Source organism: Macaca thibetana, chromosome 8 (genome assembly GCF_024542745.1).
Source record: "Macaca thibetana thibetana isolate TM-01 chromosome 8, ASM2454274v1, whole genome shotgun sequence".
Classification (NCBI taxonomy): Eukaryota; Metazoa; Chordata; class Mammalia; order Primates; family Cercopithecidae; genus Macaca; species Macaca thibetana.
The window spans coordinates 1,775,227-1,802,292 of record NC_065585.1 but is presented as its reverse complement, the minus strand read 5'-3'; the positions used below and the strand labels follow the sequence as shown (position 1 = coordinate 1,802,292).

General features: G+C 56.5%; 1 protein-coding gene across 1 annotated transcript in view; it reads left to right on the top strand.

Annotated features, from left to right (window-relative positions):
• The window catches only part of RHPN1 (rhophilin Rho GTPase binding protein 1), a 100,236-nt gene that overhangs the window by 70,552 nt on the left and 2,618 nt on the right, over positions 1 to 27,066 (top strand). The window contains exons 2-11 of the mRNA XM_050801010.1: positions 16,219 to 16,369; positions 22,922 to 23,037; positions 23,897 to 24,025; positions 24,263 to 24,338; positions 25,151 to 25,228; positions 25,577 to 25,701; positions 25,793 to 25,959; positions 26,195 to 26,388; positions 26,707 to 26,863; positions 26,939 to 27,052. Coding sequence (XP_050656967.1) covers positions 16,310 to 16,369; positions 22,922 to 23,037; positions 23,897 to 24,025; positions 24,263 to 24,338; positions 25,151 to 25,228; positions 25,577 to 25,701; positions 25,793 to 25,959; positions 26,195 to 26,388; positions 26,707 to 26,863; positions 26,939 to 27,052 — 1,216 coding nt within the window. The 5' untranslated portion in view covers positions 16,219 to 16,309. The remainder of the gene's footprint in view (positions 1 to 16,218; positions 16,370 to 22,921; positions 23,038 to 23,896; positions 24,026 to 24,262; positions 24,339 to 25,150; positions 25,229 to 25,576; positions 25,702 to 25,792; positions 25,960 to 26,194; positions 26,389 to 26,706; positions 26,864 to 26,938; positions 27,053 to 27,066) is intronic.

Sequence of the window (27,066 nt, the reverse complement as noted above, 5' to 3'; positions counted from 1 at the left end):
CCACACTCCCAACACGGTGTCTGTCCCACCTGTGCCCGCCACCCACCAAACCTCTGCTCCCCTCCATCTTCTCCCCTGTTACTGTGGTTGAACTCTTCACAGCCCCTGTTAAAGGCCAGCCACCTGTCAGCCCTCCCCTGACCCTGCAAACAGTACTGCACCTGTCCTCAGAATTCAGGTGTGCCCACTCCCTATGTCTGTCTTTGCTCCTCTGGCTCACTTTGATCCCCATTAAAGCACTCTCATTCTCTGGCTGGGCACAGTGGCTCACGCCTGTAATCTCAACACTTCGACAAGGCAGGTGGATCACTTGAGCCCAGGAATTCGAGACCAACCTGGGCAACATGGGGAGGCCCTGTCTCTACAAAAAATACAAAAATAAGCCAGGCATGGTGGCACACACTTGTAATCCCAGCTGCTTGGGAGGCTGAGGAAGGAGGATTGTTTGAGCCCAGGAGTTCAAGACTGCAGTGAGCTGTGATCACACCACTGTACTCCAGCCTGGGCAACAGAGTGACACAGCCTGTCTCAAAAAGAAAAGGTCTCACTCTCAAAGCTCCCTGAGACCACTTCCAACAGGGTCTCCACCAGCCTCCTCCACTCTTGGCAGCCTTGTCTTGCTGTCGATGGCGCAGGATGGCGCATGTGTTGGTCACGGCTTCCCTTGGAACTGGCTCCTCCCTGGGCTCCTGGGGGCCACCTGGCCCTGTTTCTGCTGCCCTCCTCCTTGGGCCCACTATCGTGAACCATCCTGGCACTCTGTCCCCAGCAACTGTATAGCAAAGATGTCTACAATGTGGACCTTGGCCTCCAGCCTGGCCCCTGAGCTTGAGACTTGGCAGCCTTCAGGTCGTCTCCCCTGAGCTGTGTGACAGAAGCTCCAGCCCAGCATCCCAAACCCAAGGCTCCGCCTGCTGAAACCTCCTCCTCCCAAACCGTCCCCATCTGTTGGTCACACCAGCCATCTCTGAGCTGCCAAAGCCAAAATCGTGTCTGAGTCCTCCACACCTCTTCCTCCCACTGCGATGTGGAACCCACCAGCAACCCTCACATACGTTCCAGTTTCACTGCTCTATGGCAGTGGGCTCTGCACCAGGCTGGACCACAGAAGGCCATGGGTGGCTTCCGTTGTATAAAACATGCCACAAGTGCATCCAGCTGCCGGGATCAGTGCCGGTAAGTGCCCACTGCAGAGACCCAGCGCACTGTGCCCGGGCCACCCTCACCAAGGCGCTGTCCTAAGGATGAAACTGGCAACCAGAATCAAGCCCACACCAGGCCACTCTGCCACATTCAGAGGACAATCATGTGTTCCCCTTCCCCATATCTTTTTCCTTTTATTTGCCAGAAAAGTGCAGTTCCCCAGAAGCCAGCAGGCCAACCACAGGCATCTCCCTCCCTCCCCAAGCGCACACCGCCCCTCAGCACCCGGGAGGGACGTGAACACACACAGCCCGGGAAGGTCCCAGACCAGGCTGGGTGCTCCTTAATTACGGAGGCCCCACCACCCAGGGCCTGGCAGGGCACCCAGAAGATGAGGACTTTAAGGAGCTCTCTCTGTCCCCACGTGGCTCCTCCTACCATGCTCCCGGCAAGCTAGTGTTCTCAGCGGCTCTTTTTTTTTTTTAACAACTCTTATTTTCAAATAAGAATAAATATGTCTGTTCTCTGGGGCTTTAGGCAGCCCCGAGCTGACCCTGTGACTGGGGAAGGATTGATGGCCCCGTCTCACCGGGAAGCCAGGTGCATCTTTTACTAAAGGTGGTTTCTGAATGATGAATGGCTTTCTCACAAACACAAAATTGTTGATTGTAGTTACAAACAATTCATCTTCACGTCCTGTTGATTCTGCCCCAGCCGTCCCTCATGACGCCTCCACGGATGATGCATCGGTGGCTATTACCACCATTGATGAAGGCTTCCTGGGCGCCCGTGGTACCTGTTACTCCATTCATCACAGACGAGCAGCGGGAGAGCGTGTTCTCTTCGGGCCTTGCAGTTATTTATCCTTGAATTTGTGTGGGTTTGTGCACCTTCTAAATACAAGTGCAAACCCAAACTCCAAGATCTTAATAGGCTGCAACAGTGGCCAAAATACACGGCCAGTTAAATTCTTTGGGTTTAGCCAGTCCCCCAAAGCCTACCTCTTCTGCTCCACATTCTAAAAAAATACTGATGTGCATAAACAGTGTCAGCAATCTCAGCTAATTAAGGCTTCCAACCAGAAGGAAAGTTGAAGTAAGTACCAGCAATCTGCATCAAATCATCAACTTTTAGGACTGACCTAGAAGACCCCAAGCCTGAATGCCCCAGCACCCACTGGGCAAGGGGGCAGCCAGTCCCCAACATGGCCTAATCCAGGCCAAGCAGGAAATTTCTGGAATCAGCTGCTTTTTCCAGATTTCTCTCTCTCGACTCCCTCCTCCTGGCTGCCTTTCTGGTTCAGTGGTGGCATTCCCCTGAGCTTGACCGGGCTCTGCAGATGGGCTGGCATACATGGAAGAAGCTTGTGCTGTGAGGAGTCCTGGCTTCCAGCTCACAGCCATTGTGCCTTGGGTGAGTCGGTCAGTCTCTTCAGACCTTGGGGTCTTCACCCAGGACAAGTGGAGGCTCAGAAAGGAACCCAGGTTCCTGCCCATCTGGAAAATCTGCATGTTCCTGGTTGCAGCAAGAGCCTGCCAGGCTCACACTTGCAAAGTACTGGTCCATATAAAAGCATAAAGCAGGCCGGGCACAGCAGCTCACACCTGTAATCCTAGCGCTTTGGGAGGCCAAGGTGGGCCGATTGCTTGAGCCCAGAGTTTGAGTCCAGCCTGGGCAACATAGCAAGACCCCATCTCTACAAAAAATACAAAAACTAGCTGGATGTGGTGGCGCATGCAAGCGGTCCCTGCTACTTGGGAGACTGAGATGGGAGGATTGCCTAAGCCTGGGAGGCTGAGGCTGCAGTGAAGTGAGCCGTGATCACACCACTACACTCCAGCCTGGGTGACAGAGGGCGACCCTGTCTCAAAAAAAAAAAAAAAGGGCCGGTCACAGTGGCTTACACCTATAATCCCAACACTTTGGGAGGCTAAGGCAGGCAGATCACTGGAGCTCAGAAGTTCAAGACCAGCCTGGACAACAGGGTGAAACCCTGTCTCAATTTTTCTTTTTTATAAATTAAAAAAGAAAAAACAAGCATAAAGCAGCCCCGTCAGCAATTATCATCTCATTTGCAAAAGGTCCCTGTGCTGACTGCCGTACCCCTCCCGCCACTGTCCGTTTCCCTGCCTATTACACCAAGATTCTTCTCTACTTTCTCACCCTCCCACCCTCTCCTTTTTCCCCCTAAATTTTTTAACTTCAGAAGTGCACAATACACATGTAACAAACCCACACATGTACCTCCAAATCTAAAATAATTTTTAAAAACAAAAAGGAAACTCTAAATTTTTTTAAGTGCAGTGATACATTCTTACTGTGGCAAGTCCAGTAATACAGAAGCATGCAAAGAAAAAGGCAGCACCACCCCCCTCCAACACACACACACACACACACACACACACACACACAGTGAACTGAGGAAGCCAGAAATGGTGGAACAGCGGGATGGAACTGACGCGCTCAGTCTGGGCTCCTGCAAACACACACAGATGTGAGTTTGCTTCTGTGTCTTTCCTTTTTTAGAAAATACCAACATGGAATTTTGTCCACACATATTTTTCTGCAGTTTGTTTTATTCAATATAGCGGGGTTTTTTTGTTTTGTTTTGTTTGTTTGTTTGTTTGTTGTGGAGACAAAGTCTGGCTCTGTCACCCAGGCTGGAGTGCAGTGGCACAATCTCAGCTCACCGCAACCTCCACCTCCCAGGTCCAAGAAATTCTTCCACCTCAGCCTCCTGAGTAGCTGGGACTACAGGCGCCAGCCACCACGCCCAGCTAATTTTTGTATGTTTTTGTAAAGACAGGGTTTTACCATGTTGCCTGGTCTAGTCTCAAACTCCTGAGCTCAAGTGATCCACCTGCCTCGGTCTTCCAAAGTGCCAGGATTACCGGCATGAGCCACTGCACCCAGCCAGCACGTATGTCTTTTATATATAATAACTGCGTATATCCACAGCATGGAAATGCCAGTATATATTTGTCCCTGCCTCTGTTAAAGAGCATTAGGGTTATATTCAGGTTTTTATTTTGTTTGCTGTGAATTCTGACATTTTTACGTTAGAAGGCTTAATTTCAAAAAGTGGGGCCACTGAAGCAAAGAGCATACATATTTTAAATTTTAATAGCTTCTTCCTGATTTCCTAAAAGGCTTGATCTCTTCACACCATCCGAGCAGGTCTTGGGAATGCCTGCTTTTGTTCATCCTTATCAGCACTGCATGTTATCAATCTTTCAAATTTTTGACAATCTAATTACTTAAAACGGGTATCTCATGGTTACTTGGTTTGCCTTTCTCTGAATACCGATGCAAGAGAATGTGGGTCCATGGGCACCGGCAACTTGCATCTTCCTTTTTTTTCTTAGAGATGGGATCTTGCTTTGTCACCCAGGCTGGAGTGCAGTGGCACAATCATAGTTCTCTGCTGCCTCAAACTCCTGGACTCAAGGGATCCTCTCACCTCAGCCTCTTGAGTAGCTGGAATTTATTGGTGTACGCCATTACATCCAACTAAGTTCTTTTATCCTTTTAGAGATGGGGGATCTTGCTATGTTGTCCAGGCTGGTCTCAAGTGATCCTCCCACCTTGGCCTTGATCAACAAGAATGAGCTTAAAATGTACATTTCTTATGTAATGTCTTTTTAGACAGCCTGTAGCTTTGTCACATTTGTGAAAGAAAATGTCTCAATTTCTTTTTTTTTTTTTTTTTTTTTTTTTTTTGAGACGGAGTCTCGCTATGTCGCCCAGGGTGGAGTGCAGTGGCCGGATCTCAGCTCACTGCAAGCTCCGCCTCCTGGGTTTTTACGCCATTCTCCTGCCTCAGCCTCCCGAGTAGCCAGGACTACAGGCGCCCACCACCTCGCCCGGCTAGTTTTTTGTATTTTTTAGTAGAGACGGGGTTTCACCGTGTTAGCCAGGATGGTCTCGAACTCCTGACCTCGTGATCCGCCCGTCTCGGCCTCCCAAAGTGCTGGGATTACAGGCTTGAGCCACCGCGCCCGGCCAAGAAAATGTCTCAATTTCTATTTCTGTTTTTTTGTTTGTTTGTTTGTTTCGTTTGAGATGGAGTCTCACTCGTTGTCCAGGCTGGAGTGCAGTGGTGCGATCTCAGTTCACTGCAAGCTCTGCCTCCCGGGTTCATACCATTCTCCTGCCTCAGCCTCCCGAGCAGCTGGGACTACAGGCACTTACCACCACGTCCAGCTAATTTTTTATATTTTTATAGAGACAAGGTTTCACCATGTTAGCCACGATGGTCTCGATCTCCTGACCTCGTGATCCACCCGTCTCAGCCTCCCAAAGTGCTGGGATTACAGGCGTCAGCCACCGTGCCCGGCCTTTTGGTTTTTTTGTTTTGTTTTGTTTTGTTTTGTTTTGTTTTGTTTTGTTTTAAAGCAAGTGATCTTTACATAGGGTCTTAGTCTGCTTGGGCTGCCATAATAAAATACCACAGACTGAGTGGCTTAAACAACAGAAATAAATTTTCTCAGAGTTCTGGAGGCTAAGAAGTTCAAGATCGCCAGGCGCGGTGGCTCACGCCTGTAATCCCAGCACTTTGGGAGGCCGAGGCGGGCGGATCACAAGGTCAGGAGATCGAGACCACGGTGAAACCCCGTCTCTACTAAAAATACAAAAAAAAAATTAGCCGGGCGTGGTGGCGGGCGCCTGTAGTCCCAGCTACTCAGGAGGCTGAGGCAGGAGAATGGCGTAAACCCAGGAGGCGGAGCTTGCAGTGAGCCGAGATCGTGCCACTGCACTCCAGCCTGGGCGACAGAGCGAGACTCCATCTCAAAAAAAAAAAAAAAAAAAAAAGAAGTTCAAGATCAAGGTGCCAGACAATGCAGTTCCTGGTGAGGGCCCCCACTGGCTTGCAGACATGTCCTCCTGTGGTGGTCGGGGAGAAAGTGATCTGTCACTGCTGTGGTCACCATCATCTTCTTCTTCCTCCTCCTTCCTCTTCTGCTCCCTCCCTTCTTCTTCACCCTCCCTCTTTCTTCCTCTACGGCATCAACACATGAATTTAGGGCAGAAGAAAGGAAGGTTGGATGACTCTGTGTCAAGTCATCCAACCTTTAGGGTTGAACCAAAAGACCCCAAACCCAAACTCTTCCTTCTTCTTCTTTCTTCTTTGCTCCTTCTCCTGCTCCTTCTCCTTCCTCTTTGACAGAGGCTTGCTTTGTTGCCCAGGCTGGAGTGCAATGGTGCAATCACAGCTCACTGCAGCCTCAAACTCCTGGGCTGAAGTGATCCTCCTGCCTCAGCCTCCCGAGCAGCTAGGACTAAGGCATGCACCACCACACCTGGCTAATTTTTAAAATATTTTTGTAGAGATGGAGTCTCACTGTGTTGCCCAGGCTGGTCTTGAACTCCTGGCCTCAAGCAGTCTTCCTGCCTCAGCCTCCTAAAGCACTGGGATGACAGGCATGAGTGCTGCACCTGCCAGTTGTTTCTTCCCATGAGGGCACTAACCTTCCTGTAGCTGAGCTCCACCTTCATGGCCACATAGAGGGCCCTAATGCCTCCCAAAGGCCCCATCTCTGGGTAGCATCACATTGAGGTTGAGGACTTCAACATACGAATTTAGGGGACACAGACGTTCAGTCTAGAACATGCAGTTAGCTTAAAACCAGCTACCTTACTGAATTTTTTTTTGTTTGTTTTTGAGATGGAGTCTCACTCTGTGGCCCACGCTAGAGTACAGTGGCGAGATCTCAGCTCACTGCAACCTCCGCCACCTGAGTTCAAGTGATTCTCCTGCCTCAGCCTCCCGAGTAGCTGGGATTACAGGTGCGTGCCACCACACTTGGCTAATTTTTGTATTTTTAGTAGAGACAGGGTCTCACCATGTTGGCCAGGCTGGTCTTGAATGCCTGACCTCAGGTGATCCACCCGCCTCGGCCTCCCAAAGTGCTGGGATTACAGGCGTGAGTCACCGCACCCGGCCAGCCAAGTTTTTTAATTAGTTCTAATAGTTTTTTGGTTGAATTTCTTGGGATTTCAGATTACACAATCATGTCACCTGAATATAAAAATAACGTTGCCTCCTTTCTTCCAATCCTTGGTTTTCTGTGTTATTTCTTTAGTCAGGAGCTACAAAACCCTTCTGAAGAATAGAGGTGGTAGCAGGCATCCATATCTCACTCTAGATCTCAATGACAATGATTTTAAGATTTTACCATGTGGTTAGTCTTTATCTGTGTTTGATCCTTTGTCTTTATGAGGAGTTTTTAAAATTAGGAAGTGTTGGCCGGGCGCGGTGGCTCAAGCCTGTAATCCCAGCACTTTGGGAGGCCGAGACAGGCGGATCACGAGGTCAGGAGATCGAGACCATCCTGGCTAACACAGTGAAACCCCGTCTCTACTAAAAAATACAAAAAACTAGCCGGGCAAGGTGGCGGGCGCCTGTAGTCCCAGCTACTCGGGAGGCTGAGGCAGGAGAATGGCGTAGACCCGGGAGGCGGAGCTTGCAGTGAGCTGAGATCCGGCCACTGCACTCCAGCCTGGGCGACAGAGCGAGACTCCGTCTCCAAAAAAAAAAAAAAAAAAAAAATTAGGAAGTGTTGAATTTATCAAATGTTTTGGGCCCACATGAATATCGGTGCACGAGTTTTCTTTTTTTAATAGACGGATGAGATCTCCTTGTTGAACAATTTCCTGATGTGGAAACTGTTTGGTCAGGCTGGGTCTATGCTTTAACACACTGCTGGATTTTATTTGCTAATATTTTATCAAAATTTTTATGTATATTGTGTCCGGGTGATTTTGGCTTCAAATATCAGAAAACCCGACTCAAAGTGACTTAAGTGGGAAGGAGATCTGTTATCGCAGCAAGCGAGGAGGAAGAGGAGCAAGTCCGGGGTGGTGGGGGGGGGCCGGCGTGGGGGGTGCTGCCCGGTGCTTTCCTCTCTGCCGCCTTCGGGGTGTCTGCGGCTTCCCCCACTGTCACAAGATGCCTGCATGGTTCTTGGTGTCACACTCAGCCCCAGGAGTGCCCAGGGAGGAAGACATGGCCTCCCTCTGTGGACCCTCCGAGGGCAGAGGAACTTCTCCCTGAAGCCCCTCGAAGACCCCTGCCTGCCCCACCTGCCACCTGTGTCACCAGCCCATGGGTGTAGATTGGTCACTGCCAGGGGAGCAGGACTAACACGACCGCAGGAGCTGCCTGTGTCCTGCTCGCCTTGGAGCAGACCGGTGACGGTGCAGGTGCGCCCGCCATTGCGGGACATTTCTGCAAACTCAGGCTCCGACACATGAGGGCGCCCACGTGGCTCTAACACCCTCTGGCCAGGCATCCCGGTCTATACCTTCTGGGGCCAGGATTAGCCAGCCTCCCCTGGAGCATGTGGCTTCACTGAGGAGACGATCACATGAGCCAAAGGGGACTCTGTAAGGACAGAGAGGTGAGGTGGATGGGCTGGGCCACCAACGTGGTCTGCAACATCTGTTCATGGAGAAAATCGGGCCAGGTTCAGCGGCTCACACCTGTAATCCCAACACTTTGGGAGGCTGAGGAGGGCGGATCACCTGAGGTCAGGAGTTTGAGACCAGCCTGGCCAACATGGTGAAACCACGTCTCTACTAAAAATACAAAACTTAACCAGGTGTGGTGGCCCATGCCTGTAATCCCAGCTGCTAGAGAGGCAGAGGCACGAGAATCACTTGAACCCGGGAGACAGAGGTTGCAGTGAGCTAAGATTGTGCCATTGCACTCCAGTCTGGGCAATAAGAGCAAAACTCTGTCTCAAAAAAAAAAAAAAAGCTTTTTTTCTTTTGAGACAGGATCTCTCTCGGTCACCCAGGGTGGAGTGCAGTGGCACAATTATAGCTCATTGCAGCCTTGATCTCCTAGCCTCAAGTGATCCTTCTGCCTCAGCCTCCCGAGGAGCTGGGACCGCAAGCACACACCACCACACCCAGCTAATTTTTTTATTATTATTAGAAGAGACAGGATCGCATTGGGATTACAGGCATGAGGCACCGCATCCAGTCATCACATCATTTTCTATACCCTGTCTTTATTAGATTTTGGCACATTCTAACTTCTAAGATGCATGGGAAACCGGGTGTGGTGGCTCACACCTGTAATCCCATCACTTTGGGAGGCTGAGGTGGGAAGACTCCTTGAGCCTAGGAGTTCAAGACCAGACTGGGCAACATGGCAAAACCTCGTCTCTACTAAAAATACAAGACTTAGCAGGGCGCAGTGACTCATGCCTGTAATCTCAGCACTTTGGGAGGCTGAGGGGGGTGGATCACCTGAGGTCAGAAGTTCGAGACCAGCCTGACCAACATGGTGAAACCATCTCTACTAAAAATACGAAAATTAGCCGGGCATGGTGGCGGGCACCTGTAATCCCAGCTACTCAGGAGGCTGAGGCAGGAGAATTGCTCGAACTTGGGAGGTGGAGGTTGCAGTGAGCCGAGATTGCGCCACTGCAGTCCAGCTTGGGCAACAGAGCAAGACTCCGTGTAAAAAAAAAAAAATTAGCCAGTGTGCGCCTGTAGTCCCAACTATTTGGGAGAACTGCTTGAGCCCAGGAGGCAGAGGTTGCAGTGAGCTATGATCGTGCCACTGCACTTCAGCCTGGGCAACGCAGAGAGACTCTGTCTTAAAAAAAAAAAAAAAAAAAAAAGGCCGGGCGCGGTGGCTCAAGCCTGTAATCCCAGCACTTTGGGAGGCCGAGACAGGCGGATCACGAGGTCAGGAGATCGAGACCATCCTGGCTAACACAATGAAACCCCGTCTCCACTAAAAATACAAAAAAATTAGCCGGGCGTGGTGGCGGCGCCTGTAGTCCCAGCTACTCGGAAGGCTGAGGCAGGAGAATGGCGGGAACCCGGGAGGCGGAGCTTACAGTGAGCCGAGATCGCGCCACTGCACTCCAGCCTGGGCGACAGAGCGAGACTCCGCCTCAAAAAAAAAAAAAAAAAAAAAAAGGAAAGAGGCCAGGCACGGTGGCTCACGCCTGTACTCCCAGCACTTTGGGAGGCTGAGACGGGCAGATCACAAAGTCAGGAGATCGAGACCATCCTGGCTAACACAGTGAAACCCCATCTCTACTAAAAATACAAAAAATTTAGGCCGGGTGCAGCGGCTCAAGCCTATAGTCCCAGCACTTTGGGAGGCCGAGATGGGCAGATCACGAGGTCAGGAGATCGAGACCATCCTGGCTAACACGGTGAAACCCCGTCTCTACTAAAAAATACAAAAAAACTAGCAGGGCGAGGTGGCGGGCGCCTGTAGTCCCAGCTACTCGGGAGGCTGAGGCAGGAGAATGGTGTAAACCAGGGAGGCAGAGCTTGCAGTGAGCCGAGATCCGGCCACTGCACTCCAGCCTGGGCAACAGAGCGAGACTCCATCTCAAAATAAATAAATAAATTAATAAATTAATTAAAAAATAAAAAAATAAAAAAATTAGCTGGGCGTGGTGGTGGGCGCCTGTAGTCCCAGCTACTCTGGAGACTGAGGCAGGAAAATGGCGTGAACCCGGGAAGTGGAGCTTGCAGTGAGCCGAGATCGCACCACTGCACTCCAGCCTGGGCAACAGAGCAAGACTCTATCTCAAAAATACAGGAAAATTTCCATCCCTTTACGAGTTGGAGTAGCGTCTCGAGCCTAGGGCCCTTCAACAGTTCATTCTACTGTTATTGGTCTACTTATGTTTTCTCCCTTTTCTCAGGTCAACTTTGATCATTTATGTTTTGGTAGAAAATCATCCATTTTCTTTAGATCAAGTTGGTTTTCATAATGCTCTCTTAAAGCCTGTAACATCGTTCCTGTACTTTGTTATTCCCCCCGAGGTGCACTGGAGCTTTCCCCCTATGGCCAGCCACTACTCATGGCCAACCCCAGTCTGTTCTTGTTCTCTTCCTAATCAACAAAACCTTGACTGTGTATGGGACAGCGACGTGCGCAGTTGGAGTGGCACCCCCTGGCTTGGCTGTGTGTCCACATTCTGGGGGATTTCTGGGACGTCTTGCTTCTCTGATTAATTTTTCTCTTCTTTCTTTCCTTTCTGAAACACAGAAAGGAGCCCACAGGAGGAGCGGCCTCACCTCCACTGAGAGGCTGAAGGCAAACCCTGGGGAGACACAGGTGGCAGGAGCCTGGCGTGGCCCCTGTGGCTGCGACCAGCCTCTAGGGAAAAAAGAAACAACTCTCAGAGGCGAACCCTAGCAGACACAATCTCTTTATTCCGTCCCAGGGATGTGTCAACTCTGTTTTTCCAAACCATCAGCTTTTTTGCTTTGTGAGTGATGACAATGTTTAATCTTTAGTCATTTACTACTTCTACTTTCTTTTTTTTTTTTTAATTTTTTTTTTTTTTTTTTTTGAGACGGAGTCTAGCTCTGTCACCCAGGCTGGAGTGCAGTGGCCGGATCTCAGCTCACTGCAAGCTCCGCCTCCCGGGTTCACGCCATTCTCCTGCCTCAGCCTCCCGAGTAGCTGGGACTACAGGCGCCTGCCACCTCGCCCGGCTAAGTTTTTGTATTTTTAGTAGAGACGGGGTTTCACCGTGTTAGCCAGGATGGTCTCGATCTCCTGACCTCGTGATCCGCCCGTCTCAGCCTCCCAAAGTGCTGGGATTACAGGCTTGAGCCACCGCGCCCGGCCAATTTTTTATTTTTTATTTTTGAGACAGAGCCTCACTCTGTCACCCAGGCTGGGGTGCAGTGGCGTGATCTCGGCTCACTGCAAGCTCCGCCTCCCAGGTTCACGCCATTCTCCTGCCTCTGCCTCCAGAGTAGCTGGGACTACAGGTGCCCGCCACCATATCCAGCTAATTTTTTGAATTCTTAGTAGAGACAGGGTTTCACCATGTTAGCCAGGATGGTCTCGATCGCCTGATGTCATGATCCGCCAGCCTTGGCCTCCCAAAGTGCTGGGATTACAGGCGTGAGCCACTGCGCCCGGCCAACTCCTCCTACTATCTTCTGATTTGGTTAATTTTTGTGTGTATATATGCAGTAAAATCACTTAAGGTTACAGCATTTCCTTTGGTTATATTCTATAAATTTTATTTAATTTACTTTCTAGTTACATTTTAGGTAATATGCAACTTTTGTTTTTTGAGACAGGGTCTCACTCATGTCCCAGGCTGAGGGTGCAGTGGCATGATCAGAGCTCACAGCAGCCCCCAACTCGTGACCTCAAACAACCCTCCTGCCTCGGCCTCCCAAAGTGCTGGGATTCCAGATATGGGGCAAGGGGCGTGGAGCTCCATGCCCTCCCTGGGTCTACTACCCTCCAGGAGCATCCACACGCTCAGCTCTCCAGAAGCCCTGAACCCTGTCCTGTGGGGGTTTTGTGGAGGGTTCATTACATAGGCATGTCTGACAACTGTTTATTAATCTAAATGAACAAAAAGTGCATTATCTAAACCCAGCAAGGCCTGTATTTTCAGACTTTCTTGGCCTCTTTGTGTAGCATTCTTTCCTCCAAGGTACGAGGCAGAACCTTCTCTGGAATGAGGGTCTTCTGACCCACAGATGAGAGTCCTGCCTTGGACAGGTGAAAGGAGGACAGAAGGTCAGAGAAAGAGATTCTGTTTCCTGAGGTCTAAAGCGCCCCGGCATTGTAACACATGACTGTAACGAGGGTTATGGGAGTTAGGAGTCAAGAGCCCTGGACTAAAACCTGTATCTATATAATCCTCATCTCACAGTGCTGTTCACTAGTTCCACCCAAGCTTGCTGGCAGCTGACCAAGTCTCCTGTCAGTGTGCTCAGATAATCAGGGAGTCCCTCCATTTCATCTTCTTGGAGAATAGGCTTCTGACCTGCTGCCCACCAGCCTGGCTGCTCCCAACTCCTGGGAACTTCCTTCACTGCAAACATTTCCTGCAGCCCCACTGCTGGGTGGGATGCCTGGCTCCTGTCTCTGGGTCTTATCCGTCCTTGCTTTAATCCAGCAGTGTGCCGGCGCCGGCTGGCACGCCGCCTCTTCCCAACCCTGTCCGCTAACTTCACTTCATCAGCGTGAAACCGGCCTTGGTGGGCGTAATTACACCAAGGAAATCAGCAAATGCTAAAATCAGGGCTCCTCCCCACCCGAGCGCTGCTTTAATCCCTCATTTTGTTGGCGCTTATCTTCCAGTGGCTTCCTGAGAAAGAGGTTGAATGGGCAAGAAAAACCTGTGAATATATTCCACAGCTGAAAATATCCTTATTGTACTCCCCAACCTGATTTTAGCTGAGCATAACATTCACATTTAGAATATTTTCCTTCAGTGGCCGGGCACGGTGGCTCATGCCTGTAATCCCAGCACTTTAGGAGGCCGAGGCAGGCAGATTGCTTGAGTAGTTCAGGAGTTCAAGACCAGCCTAGTCAACATGAAGAAACCCCATCTCTATTAAAAATACAAAAATTAGCCAGGTGTGGTGGCGCACACCTGTAATCCCAGCTACTCAGGAGGCGGAAGTATGAGAATTGACTGAACCCCAGAGGTGGAGATTGCAGTGAGCCGAGATTGCGCCACTGCACTCCAGCCTAGGCGACAAGAACACGACTTCATCTCAATAAATAAATAAATAAATAAAATAATTGAATATTTTCCTTCAGGAAACAGCACCCTGCAGGGAGGGGAAGTCTTATGACCTTCAAAATTTGAGAGCCGCTCTTAACCTCCCAATGGCCTCTGTCTGCTGAACCAAGAAACCTGCAAAACTGCTGAGTAAACAAATATGTAAGAACTGGATACCATTTCAGTCACACATGCTTGCTGAAGGCCGCTGATACGGTAATGCCTCCTGTACACATAGCAGACTCTGAAGACTGCTAAGAGAGTTTGGGTCTCCGCTGGTACAGGACCTCGGCAGCCTGTAAGGAGATGACTCCCGTGGAAGTCCCCACACAAGTGCACCCAGTGTGAACTGTGGAAGCATCAGCCCATGCTCAGGTCCACAGGTAAGATGGCCAGGAGCCCCTGCCCTTGAGGAAACTTGGGCCACAGAGCTGCTGGTGAAGGGGGCAGGTGAAGGTCTCACGTAGCCTGTGTGATTCAGGCAGAAGTGAGAAGGACAGGTGGGAACTCACCAGGCGGACGACAAGCTGAAGGACTCCCAGGGAGCAGACGCTTCAAGGCCCCAAAAGGCGAGGAGAAAGAAAAAAAAAAAAAAGGCCGGGTGTGGTGGCTCATCCCTGTAATCCCAGCACCTTTGGGAGGTCAAGGCAGACGAATCGCTGTGCAACGTGGCGAAATCCTGTCTCTACAAAATATACAAAACTTAGCCAGGTGTGGTGGTGCAAGCCTGTAGTCCCAGCTACTCAGGAGGCTGAGGTGGGAGGATCACATGAGCCCGGGAGGTGGAGGCTGCAGTGAGCTGTGATCGTGCCACTGCACTCCAGCCTGGGCAACAGAGTGAGACCCTGTCTCAAAAGGCCAGGAGTGGAGGACAGGCCTTGGCCAGGAGGTTTGGCATGACTGGCAGGGGCCTCATAAGAAGACTGTTTGTGGGAGGAGCCTGCTGCAGATAGATGGCTGCGGCAGACCACGGAGCTTAGCCTTCAGGATTGAGATCTGGGGATGACAGGCTCATGTGTGCTTGTTGCAGGGCTGGGAGCACAGGCACGAGAATGAGCCCAGCACTCAGCTCCCAGGCTCGGCTGGGCCTGTGGTGGGGCAGTCAACATGGATAAGGCCTGGGCTTCAGAGGAACTTGATGAACAGGAGCCGTGGTTACCATCTGTGCCCTGGCCTTCCTTCCCTTCAAAGGGTGTGTTCTGAGCTAAGGAGACCCACATGAAATCTGAGCGGGCTCCGAAGTCACCAGACACCTAGGGAAGTATGGAAGGCCAGGAAGGACACACACAGCCGGGTGAGCCCCGCAGGGAGCAGTGCGGGCTCAAGGCTTCCAGTCCTGGGGTTGCAGGCCAGTTCTCCAAGCAGGTGGTCCTGGAGGCAAGCTGGTTCTGAAAGTAGGTTCTGAAAACAGATCAGTCCAGGAAGCAAGCTCTGGAAGTAAAGAGATTCAGAAAGCAGGTTCGTTCTGGAAACAAGTTCTACAAACAGGTAGTTCTGAAAGCACGTGGGTTCCAGAGATAGGTGCTAGAAGGAGGTGGGTTCTGTATCGAGGTTCTGGAAGGAGGCGGGTTCTGGACGGAGGTTCTGGAAGGAGGCGGATTCTGGAAGGAGGTTCTGGAAGGAGGCGGGTTCTGGACGGAGGTTCTGGAAGGAGGCGGATTCTGGAAGGAGGTTCTGGAAGGAGGCGGATTCTGGAAGGAGGCGGGTTCTGGACTGAGGTTCTGGAAGGAGGCGGATTCTGGAAGGAGGTTCTGGAAGGAGGCGGGTTCTGGACGGAGGTTCTGGAAGGAGGCGGGTTCTGGACTGAGGTTCTGGAAGGCGGCGGATTCTAGAAGGCGGTTCTGGAAGGAGGCGAGTTCTGGGCGGAGGTTCTGGAAGGAGGCGGATTCTGGAAGGAGGCGGGTTCTGGAGGCCGATTTTGGAAGCAGGACGCCACCGACAGGCGCACCTCGGACTGGGGCCAGGCCTGGAGCCTCCGCTCCGCGAGCAGAGAGAAGAAAGCAGGCATTGTCGGAGAACTCACACAAGCACTTGTCCCTAACAAAACCGTTTTTAAAAACCCCATTGTGAACATTTTTGGAACAAGCCTCTTAGAGGGTCCCGTTGCCGGGGTGACGGGACGAAACGGCGCGGCCTGGCAGACTCCTGGAGTCCCCGCAAAGGCAGCCCAGGAGCCGGGCGCGCCGAGGCCAGGTCCGCCCTGACTCTCAGCTTGGGACGTTCCGTAGAGTTTTTCCTCCGTTTCCCGAACTTCTCCCGCAAGCTCGGCGGCCGCTGCGGCGCATGCGCAGTACAACCTGCCAGCCGGCCGCGGTCGTTCAGGCCTCGGTTGCCAGGGGTTACCGTCCCTCGGGTGGGCGGGGCTGGCCGTCCAGAGCCCGCCTTCCTAGAGCTCTGGTTGGCTGACATAGCTGTCCGTCGAAGCGGCATTGCCGCCTATTGGGCAACGGCCTGCTTGGCACACCGGACCCGTGCCACGCCCAGCCGCGCAGCGGGCCACCCCCACCCAGGAGGGACAGTCGGGGACCGGCGCGGGCACTGAGTAGCCCGCGGCCCGGGTGGTGCGGGAGGCCCTGGTCCGGCTGCGGAGCGCTGCGCGAGAGGCTGACCCCGAAGGACCCCCCAGCGCGGCGGGCGCGGCGATGATCCTGGAGGAGAGGCCGGACGGCGCGGGCGCCGGCGAAGAGAGTCCACGGCTGCAGGTGCGCAGCGCTGGCGCGGTGGCGGGAGGAGGGGCCCGGAATCCCGGCCCTTTCCTGCCCCCACTCGAAGCGCGTTCCGGGCACCCCCCTCCCACGTCTCACTCGGCCCGCACGCAGGCAGGGAAACTGAGGCCAGAGCCTGCGTCCCTCCTCCTCTGAGCTCGGTGGAGGTGCTTCCAGGCCACTCATGTGAGCCAGGAAATGCGGGGACCCAAAGTCTGGATCATCCTCACCGCTGAAGCGGGTCGGGGGACGCCCTCCTCGTGGCCCCCTTCTGGGCGGGTGTGGGGCTGGGCTCTGTGAGCGCCCTCCCATCACCCGCCGTCGTGTTCCTTTGCGGCACCTGTATAGCCTCCTTCCCTAGCTCGGTCCTCCCTCTGCACCGCTCAGGAACTGGGTGCCCATTGGGTGCACTGGTAGCAGCAGGCAGCGAAGCCTCCTGGGTATGGGAAATCGAGAGAGGTCTTCCCGGCTGTCCTCTCCTGACTTCCCAAACCTCCTCCCCTTCTGAAGTCCCTAACCCGGGGCGCTGACTGGGCAAGTGGGAGGGATGGGCAGGGCTATGGAGACCTGCTGAGTCTGTGCCCGGAAAGGAGGGGACGTCTGTGGGCCTTGCTCTGCAGTCCAGAGCCTGCGTGTTCCCTGCGGACCAGCTCGAGGCTGTCCCAGTGCTCCTGCCAGACCCTGGGCGCCCATGCCCATCGCGGGCTTTCAGCGGGGGGCTGCTCCTGCTCCTCACCCCAGGTGAGCCTTTGATAGCGCCTGGCCCTCCTCCCCTCTGGGACATCGGACTTCGTTGTCCCTGGTTCTACTCAGCTTCCGTGTCTGGACTCAGGTCTCTTAGAGGAGGAGGCGGTGCTATCAGCCAGGGCTTGGCTTCAGGTCACTGGGCTGCCGATGCTGACCATAGCCCTCAAGGACTCCCTTCCTGCCCACCCCTAGGCGTGCAAGAGGCTGCAGCACCTCCTGGGCACTGGAGGGAGAGGCAGCCTTTGCCCGAACCCTGTGAACTCGCTCTGGCAGGGCGGCCATGCCTGCAGGTGGCCTGGGACAGCAAAGTTGTTTTGGGTGGAATGTTTGGGAGGCTGTACAAACAAGATGTCCCAGAGGGCTCTGGAGGTCACGCTTTTCAGGCTGGGGGCTGTGCCCGGGCTCTCTGTCCTGGCCCTCCCTGGGCTGTCACCTTGGAAAGTCGGGGAGAAGCTGTTTCCAGGCTGCCGCGTCTCTCGCAGTGTCCAGAAATGACCCGCAGTCAGGGTGCTGGTGAGGGGTCTGTGGGAGGTGGCCGGGGAGCGGAGGCAGGCCCTGTGTCACACACACACCACTCAGGCCGTCCTGCCATCTGGAAGGTCTTCCCTGATGCCTGCGGCCAGGCTGGAGTGAGGCCTGTTCCACCCCCATCAGGCTGGCCCCCAAACTGGCCCTAATGCTCAGAGTTCAGTGGGTCAGGGGTCGGTCATTCCTCCGCTTAGAGACCACGCCTGGGCCTGAGGCCCTGTGGACGGGTCTGGGTGACTTGTATTTGCCCCGGGTATGATGAGAGTGTGCTTTCCGCGAGCGCTTACCTGGTGCCGGGGCCAGAGCCGCAGCTGGAGTCCTGCCATCGGTGCCTCCCAAGCCCTGGGCCTCAGCCCGTCTGAGGAACAGGGTGAGTAAGTGGCCAAGGCTGCCAAGCTGGTAAGGGGAGAAGCCTGGCACGGCCCAGGGCGGCCAACCCAGCTGCCGTCCCTCCCACAGGGGCTGCAGGGGCTCCCGGGGAGGACCACAGAGAACACAGCCTGGCTGTATGCAGGTCCTGTGGTTTCCTTGGGAGGTCAAGGGAGGCCAGTGAGAGAAGGGGGAGCGGGCTGAGGAGGGAGAGCGTTGGAGCAGCAGATGGGCAGAGTGACTGTGCCCCCCTCGCCTGGTCTCCAGCATGCCGAGTGGGTCAGCCTGAGGTTCCCTGGCCTGGCTGGACAGCAGCACCCTCTGGGTGCTGGTTACAAACGGATTCCTAGGCCCCTGCCCAGGTAGATTGGGCTCCAGGAAGAGGGGTGCTCAGGAACCACCAGTGCCTGGGTGCCCCAGGGAGCATCAGAGAGAGTGGTGGTCCCTGGCGTGAGTGGCCAGGCTGTGATCCCTCTGGCGTGCGTGCTGCTTGTAGCCCCACGTCCCAGGAGACCCCTGTGCGCCAATGCCCATTGAATTCTGCTCCCTCATCAGTGGGGGGCAGAGATGGTGGGTCGGGTAGGTGCTAATGTGTCCGCCCTTCTGGGGCTTCCAGTTCTTGCATTCAGGTGAGACTTCAGTGGGGGCAGAGGAGAGGGATCCCTGAGATGGGTGGGTGTCAGCAGACAGGGTGCCCAGGGCCAGGGCTCTGAGGGGAAGAAGCTGGTTTGCTCCAGGTGGGTGGCCTCTGCCTGGGGACTGCCTGGTCCAGGGCCAGGGGATCCTGGGGGAGGGTGGAGGTCTGGTCCTGCTCTGATGTTTTGCTGTTCCCAGATCTGGGCTGGGATAACTGTCTCCACATTATGCCAGTCCCCAGGTCAGCCCCATTCTGGCCACGGCCACACTGTTTCCTCACTGGTAGAGGAGCCCCACTGTCAGGGTTTGGGGGCTGTTTCTCTGTTCTCCGTCCCTCTCCATCGAGGCACGGCCAGGCCCTTCATGTGTGGCTGCCTCTCAGGACCCCCGCAGACCATAGCCTCTCTGTTCTTTCCTAATGCAAGGTGAAAATGGTCACAGTAGGGTGTCAGGGCACCGTGGGGGTGGTGGTGGGGGGGCTCCAGGTCACCTTTGTCTCCAGAGGATGGGGAGGTTGTAGCAGGAGCAGGGGCTGAACACCTGTGTCCACGACCCTTCTGCTGGGCACAACCTTCAGCCCAGTGTGGAAAGTGGGGCATGGGCCTCCCCCTCCAAGGTCTACCCAGCCTCAAAGGTCCAGCTCAGGTCTGCTCATCCCCATGTAGGCCAGGAAGTCACTTGACCAGCAGGGAGCACTGCAGGTGGGGAGGCCGAGGAACGGCCCAGGGCCACGGCAGGTGCCTGTGGGGCTCTGAGGGGCCAGGTTCCCCACAGCTCTCCTGGGGCCAGGAGGGGAGCAGGGACCTGGCTGGGTGTCTGATGCCCGTTGCACAGCCAGAGCCCTTAAAGCCACTGGAGCCTTGCAGTGGGGCCTTTGCAGGGAGGGTGTGTAGTGCAGTGGGTGGCACGGGGGTCTCCTAGGTACTGGGCAGAGGCCCTCAAGGTGGTAGTGCGGGTGGGAAAGATAGGGATGGGAGGCGGGGGTGGGCAGGCCTCAAGTTCAGGGAGCTGCTCAGATCTGAGGCGCCCGTGCCTCTCCCACCTGTGGGCGTCTCCAGACTGAGCCCCTGAAGCAGCTCTGGAGGGAATTTCTTTTCTGGAGGAGGCGGGAGTGGGAAACGGGAGCAGGATGAGGGTTCCCAAGTGCACATTGGCCCGTCCCCTGCTGGGTGGTGTCCACGGGGACAGAGCTGGGCTGGGGGGAGGCCAGCGTCCTGGGCCAGCACACCCTCCTCCCAGCCACCATGGCCTCTCTGCTTTGGCCCTTTAGCGCCTGTGTCCCTCCCCCCAGCCCCTAAGCACCGGCTCATCTTCAGTTCAGGGAGCTCCATCAGGCTCCCTCACCCCCAGCACTCAGCAGGAGACTGCTGGTGTGGGTGTACAGGGGATGGCACAGGTGTCCAGCAGACGGCGCAGGGTTTTGGGGGATGGCACAGGTGTCTGGTGGACGGCACGGGTGTCCAGGGAATGGCGTAGGAGTTTGGGGGATGGTGTGGGTTCCAGGGGACGGCGCGGGGGTTTGGGGATGGTGTGGGTTCCAGGGGACGGGGCAGGGGTTTGGGGGATGGTGTGGGTTCCAGGGGATGGCGCGGGGGTTTGGGGGATGGTGTGGGTTCCAGGGGACGGTGTGGGAGTTTGGGGGATGGCGTGGGTTCCAGGGGACAGTGTGGGGGTTTGGGGACGGTGTGGGTTCCAGGGGACGGGGCAGGGGTTTGGGGGATGGTGTGGGTTCCAGGGGATGGCGCGGGGGTTTGGGGGATGGTGTGGGTTCCAGGGGATGGCGCGGGGGTTTGGGGGATGGTGTGGGTTCCAGGGAATGGTGCGGGGGTTTGGGGGATGGTGTGGGTTCCAGGGGATGGCGCGGGGGTTTGGGGGATGGTGTGGGTTCCAGGGGAAGGCGCGGGGGTTTGGGGGATGGTGTGGGTTCCAGGGAATGGTGCGGGGGTTTGGGGGATGGTGTGGGTTCCAGGGGATGGCGCGGGGGTTTGGGGGATGGTGTGGGTTCCAGGGGACGGCACGGGGGTTTGGGGATGGTGTGGGTTCCAGGGAATGGTGCAGGGGTTTGGGGGGATGGTATGGGTTCCGGGGGACAGTGCAGGGGTTTGGGGGATGGGGTGGGTTCCAGGGGACGGTGCCTTATTCTCCAGTCTCTGTCTCTGCCTTCCTATGGCCACTTCCATGTGGCTGTGTTCACATTTCCCATCTCTTATAAGGACCCTTGTCACTGCGATTAAGGACCCCCCCTACTCCAGGGTGGCCTCATCTTAACTCATTATATCTGCAAAGACCCTATTTCTTTTTTTTTTTTTTTTTTTTTTTGAGACGGAGTCTCGCTCTGTCGCCCAGGCTGGAGTACAGTGGCCAGATCTCAGCTCACTGCAAGCTCCGCCTCCCAGGTTCACGCCATTCTCCTGCCTCAGCCTCCCGAGTAGCTGGGACTACAGGCGCCCGTCACCTCGCCCGGCTAATTTTTTTGTATTTTTTAGTAGAGACGGGGTTTCACTGTGCTAGCCAGGATGGTCTCGATCTCCTGACCTCGTGATCCGCCCGTCTCGGCCTCCCAAAGTGCTGGGATTACAGGCGTGAGCCACCGCGCCCAGCCAAAGACCCTATTTCTAGACAAATTGCACTCACATGTACTGGGAGTTAGGACTTGAACCTGTCTTTTGTGGGGACACAATTCACCCATAATAGATGGTCACCCACTCAGCTGGCTGCTGTGAGCTTGGGGGGCAGGACAAGCAGGCCTTCTGTCTAGGAAATCAAATCATTCCTGTATAATGGGAATAAACTAATTACAATGCAGACAAAGGTCTCATTCACATTAGCAAAAATAACTCTCTGTAGATATCTAGGGGAAACCCAGGAAAACACATGTGAGCTCTTTACGGGGAAGACGGAAAGGCCTGAGAGACGTGTGTGCGTGGAGAGGGTGCCAGGTCCACAGAGGGGAAGACCCAGTGCCATGTGCACGTTGGCCCCATGAATCTGCAGCTTCATGCAGTATCGGGTCAGTTTCATGGTGGCAGGATTCATCTTCAGACACGACAAGGTCCTGAGACAGAAGAGGTCCTGTCTCCCGACAAGGGCGGGAAGCAGTCCCAGGAGCCACCAGAGGCCTTGTCTTGCTGCTGACTGGCAGAAATGGCCAGATGGCCGCACCTGACACAGACCAGGCTCACCCAAGGGCTGGGTGGGAGTCAGTGTCCCTGAGCATCGAGCCCTGAGCAGCACTGTGGGTCTCAAAGCATGGAAGGAGTGGGTGCTGGAGAGGCAAGCCAGCCGGCCCACGCCTGGGAGCCCACCCAGAGGACAGCCACAGGTAGCTGCAAAGAATCTTGTCGGGGTGGAGACCCAGGCATTCCCACACAGCCATGGGGAAGAGCTGGGGGGAGGGGCGTGGTGAGAGGGAGGGACACATGAGGATCACACAGGCAGGACCCCAACACCACAAGGATGGGGTGGGCTGAGGCATGAAACTGGATCACCCTGGAGTGAAATTTAAGCCCCAGCAGATTCGCACCACTTAGGAAGACACAGGAGCCATGAAAGTCCAGAAGCGGCCCTGCCGGGCATGCCCTGCTCTTTCGCCATGGCTGGTGCTGGGCAGGGCCGTGGGGGTGCAATCTGTGGGTACAAGGCTCAGAGTCTCTTCTCTGTGGATGGGGAGTGCACAGGTGTGCGTTCACTTCGAGAACCATTCCCAAAGTCAGACCGCAGCCTCTGCACCCACCATCGGGGGCCAGTGGCTGCCCCCAGAGCCTCAGGGACGCTGTCCTTTGAGCCCGCACCTAAACCCACACGGGAATGGTTGGGAGGCATGGGTGAATTGGATGGAAAAAAATTGGGAGGGGCAAGGGGGATCCAGAATGAAATCCGGAAGTGCAGAAGGAGACCCAGAAGAATCCTACTGTGAGGGGCAGCCCCCTGCAGGGCTCCTGGAGCCCTACTTGTCCAGGCTGCCTGGTGAGGCCCTGGCTCTTGGTGTCCTTGGCAGGTGCCAGCCTCCCCTCCCGACCCCCAGCACAAGTCAGCAGCATCCCCCCCACCACGTCCTTCTGCACTGACTGCCTCCTGGTCCTGCTCTGGCTGGGCCCATATTCACACTGGCTCTGTCCAGCCCCTCCCTGTGAGGTCAGCTCCAGCCCCAGCCCATGGTGGCCACCCCGTTACCCTTGGGCAGGCTGCACTCCTCTCAGTGGCTGGCGAGGCACAGCCTGGTGCAGGCTCCACAGGGTCAGGCCGTGATCACCTGTGGCCTCTCTGCAGGGCTGTGACTCCCTGATGCAGATGCAGTGCGGCCAGCTGCAGAGCCGCAGGGCCCGGATTCACCAGCAGATTGACAAGGAGCTGCAGATGCGTACGGGCGCTGAGAACCTCTACAGGTGAGTGCCTGAGGCCACCCAGCCCCAGGAGCAGGGCTGACCTGGGTGAGGGGGGCAGAACAGCCACCCAGGCAGGTGTCTGCCCCATGGCCAGGTCAGGGAGACAGGTGCATGAGCAGATGGGTCCTGGGGGGCACGCAGTACACGTGATGCCCAGCCATGACCCTCACAGACCTGCCTTCACGGACTCTGTGCTGGGCCGGGAGTGCCAGGAAACCAGTGTCCCTGCCGGGTGTGCAGCTTGGGAAGCCCCAGCAGTGCACGTGGGGGCTTCTCAGAAGAGCCATGGTTGAGGCTGAGCTGTGGCAGGTGACGGCGCATCCCAAGGTTGGGGACCTGGGAGAGGGGTGGAAGACCCGAGCTGCCTGTTTCTCAGAGCACGCCGCGTGTGAGCCGCACTTGTGTGTGTGAGTGCAACTTCGGTACCCTTAGCACCTGCTGCCTCCCTGCCCCCATCCTGGCCTTCCTTGGGGACCCCTGGTCCCTTTGCCGGGCCCTGATGCAGGCACAGAGAGGGGTGTGGCTCTCACCCACCATCCGAGGAAGTGGTGTTTGAATGCTGTCGAGGGCTGTATGAGCCCCAAAGAAAGCCATGGCGCTGAGGGAGGTGCCCGCAGGCCAGAGTCAGAACATGCAGGTGCTGGGGTCAGGGGTGATGAACTGTAGTGTGTATCACCTGTGAACCCCCGGATGCCACTGCTGCACCTGCCCCACCCATGGGGGACAGACCCCGTCAGCGACATCCTCTGCAGGGTGGGCTCGGAGCTCCGACAGATCAGCTGGCAGGAGGGTGGCAGTGGGCATGGGGCCTTTGGCTCTACCTTGGGGCTGGGCTTTCAACTGCCACGGCCTCCCTCAGAGCCACCAGCAACAACCGGGTGAGAGAGACAGTCGCCCTGGAGCTGAGCTACGTCAACTCCAACCTGCAGCTGCTGAAGGAGGAGCTGGAGGAGCTCAGCGGTGGCGTGGACCCTGGCCAGCATGGGAGGTGCGGATGGGGGCCGGGACAGCGCGCACGCGTGCGTGTGTGTGCACGTGCTTCTGGAGCGGTTTAGGATGGTGGGGGGGTGCGCAGGTGCAAGGACACCTCCCAGGACACAGGCGCACGTGTGCACCCATGAGGGAGGGAGGCACCCTGTGCCACAGAGCCCTAGGAGTGGACCCCCGGCTGCCGTGTACAGCAGGGTTTGGCCTTACAGTCTGAAGTCGATGCTTCTGGTTGTAGTGAAGCTGTTACTGTCCCCATGATCCCCCTGGGCCTGAAGGAGACCAAGGAGCTGGACTGGTCTACACCACTGAAGGTAGGCACTGGCCTACGAGCTCTGAGGGACACGGCCCTGCCCTGGGACCAAGGGGGTCTTGGAGGCTTCCTGGTCCAGCTGTCTCATTGAACAGATAGGGAAACTGAGGCCCAGAGGGAGGGAGGGCTGAAAGGGACACCAGGGACCTGGCAGAAGTGGCCACAGAGACCCAGCCTCTGCTGCGTTCAGGGCCCGCTCTGGTGCCTGCGCCGCAGGCTGGGGCTGATCCCATAGAGTGGGTATGAACACATGGCCTGCCCTCGGACAGGCAATGCCCTAAGAGGATGGGGCCTGGAAGCCCCAGCCGGGGCACAGGGTCCAGATTCGCCCACAGAGGGCACCACCGGCTTGGGACCACACACCCAGCACTGACTCATGAGGGTCCTGGAGAGGGCTCAGACCCCAGAACAGACTGGCACTGCCCGGCAGGGCCCTGCAGGAGCCACTGACTGTGTTCAGTGTTGGAGTCACTGAGTGGCAGATGGCACCTGCCTCCCGGCCATGGGGATGAATAAGGAAACGCACATAAAAGTAGCGCTGAGTCTCCAGGCGCCACCTCTGTGATGGGAAACCCCAGGGCCAGAGGGGCTCCAAGCTGCATCAACCCACCAGGTCCCTCCGTACAGTTGGCCCCAGCCCTTCTCTGGGGCTTCTCCTGAGGGGCCCAGGGCCCCCACCCTGCATGGCAGCCAGCCTGCTGTGCGACACAGCCCTCCTCCACCATGAGTCTTTCCCCACGGTGGGTTGGGACACCTCAGGGAAGGAGGCCAGGCACAGGGGTACTGTGGATGCCAACACCTGCCCCCCATCAGGAGCTGATCTCGGTGCACTTTGGAGAGGACGGCGCTTCCTACGAGGCAGAAATCAGAGAGCTGGAGGCCCTGCGGCAGGTGTGTGGTTCCCCCGCCCGCCCACCCTCCTGCAGTCCTGGGAGACACATGCAGAGGCTGAGGCTTAAGTCAGGAACAGACGGCGGAGCTCAGTGTGGACGTCTGGAGGATGTGGGGAGACGGGCGCACCAAGGACCCTGTGTGTGCAGACCCAGCCGGGGTGTGTCGAGGGGCTGGCAGGTGGCCCCGGTGCCGCACGCTGCTGGCCTTTGGGAGTTTCGGCTGCCCAGGGCCCCGCTGGCTTTGCCTCCCCGCCCCCATGGTGCTGATGCCCACGGGACTTCCCAGGGCAGTGTGTGTGAGTGGGATGGACCAGGGCGGTGGGGCCCAGCGGCTCCTGCCCTGCAGGCCATGCGGACCCCCAGCCGGAATGAGGCGGGCCTGGAGCTGCTCACAGCCTACTATAACCAGCTGTGCTTCCTGGATGTGCGCTTCCTCACCCCTGCCAGGAGCCTCGGGCTCTTCTTCCACTGGTAGGGGCTCTGCGGGCGGGGGCACCCTGGGGAGAGGAGGCCTGGCCGCGGGAACTGTGGGAACTCCGCCCAGCCTGACCCGACACTGCAGGTACGACTCGCTTACTGGGGTCCCGGCCCAGCAGCGCGCCCTGGCCTTCGAGAAGGGCAGCGTTCTCTTCAACATCGGCGCCCTCCACACGCAGATTGGGGCGCGCCAGAACCGCTCCTGCGCCGAGGGTGCCCACCGCGCTGTGGAGGCCTTCCAGAGGGCCGCTGGTGAGGGCGGCCCGGGCCGCGGGGGGGCAGGGTGTGGTGCCAGGGTGTTGCAGAGCCCCTTCTGCAGGGCAGGAGCTGGGGGGTGGTTAGGACGTCAGTCCCTCAGGTAGGGGGGCTGAGCACATCGGGCCCATGCGTGTCCCAGGAGCGGCCCTAGCTGGCCTCCCTGAGTGCTGCATGGGGCAGAGATGGGCAGGTCAGGGCCCTGCCTGTGTGAGCACCCCTCCCTCCGCAGGGACCTTCAGCCTCCTGAGGGAGAACTTCTCCCATGCGCCGAGCCCAGACATGAGCCCTGCGTCCCTCTGCGCACTGGAGCAGCTCATGATGGCCCAGGCCCAGGAATGTGTGTTTGAGGGTCTCTCACCCCCTGCCTCCATGGCCCCCCAAGACTGCCTGGCCCAGCTGCGCCTGGCGCAGGAGGCTGCCCAGGTGAGCTCGGGCACCCGTGTCAGGGTGCAGGGGGTGGGGCCGAGCTGGGGCCAGAGCCCAGGTCCAGGCAAGCGTGAGCTCTCCCGCCTCCTTCCTTGTGTGTCAGCCCCAAGCCGGCTGTTGTCCTGCTCCCTGGGGGGCTGGTCAGGAACCTGGGCGCCCAAGCCTCTGCCTCCAGGGAATGGCATGAAGCGGCAGGAACTGGGGTGCCAGGGAGGCTGCTGGGATGGTGGTCGGAGCGGGTGGAGGCTGGGTAGGGAGAGGCAGTCACCACCGGAGAGCGGGAGGCCCTCGCGTGCCTGCCATGTCCACCGGCAGGTGGCAGCCGAGTACAGACTAGTGCACCAGACCATGGCCCAGCCACCCGTCCACGACTACATGCCCGTCTCCTGGACTGCCCTGGTGCATGTCAAGGCCGAGTACTTCCGCTCCCTGGCCCACTACCACGTAGCCATGGCCCTCTGCGACGGCTCCCGTGAGTGCCCACCGCACTTGCCCATGATGCTGCAAAGGCCCCCCACTCAGGGCTCATGGCCTCTCTGTCCCCCAGCAGCGACCGAGGGAGAGCTCCCCACACACGAGCAGGTCTTCCTCCAGCCCCCCACCTCCTGCAAGCCCCAAGGCCCTGTGCTGCCACAGGAGCTGGAGGAGCGCAGGCAGCTTGGTAAGGCGCCCATG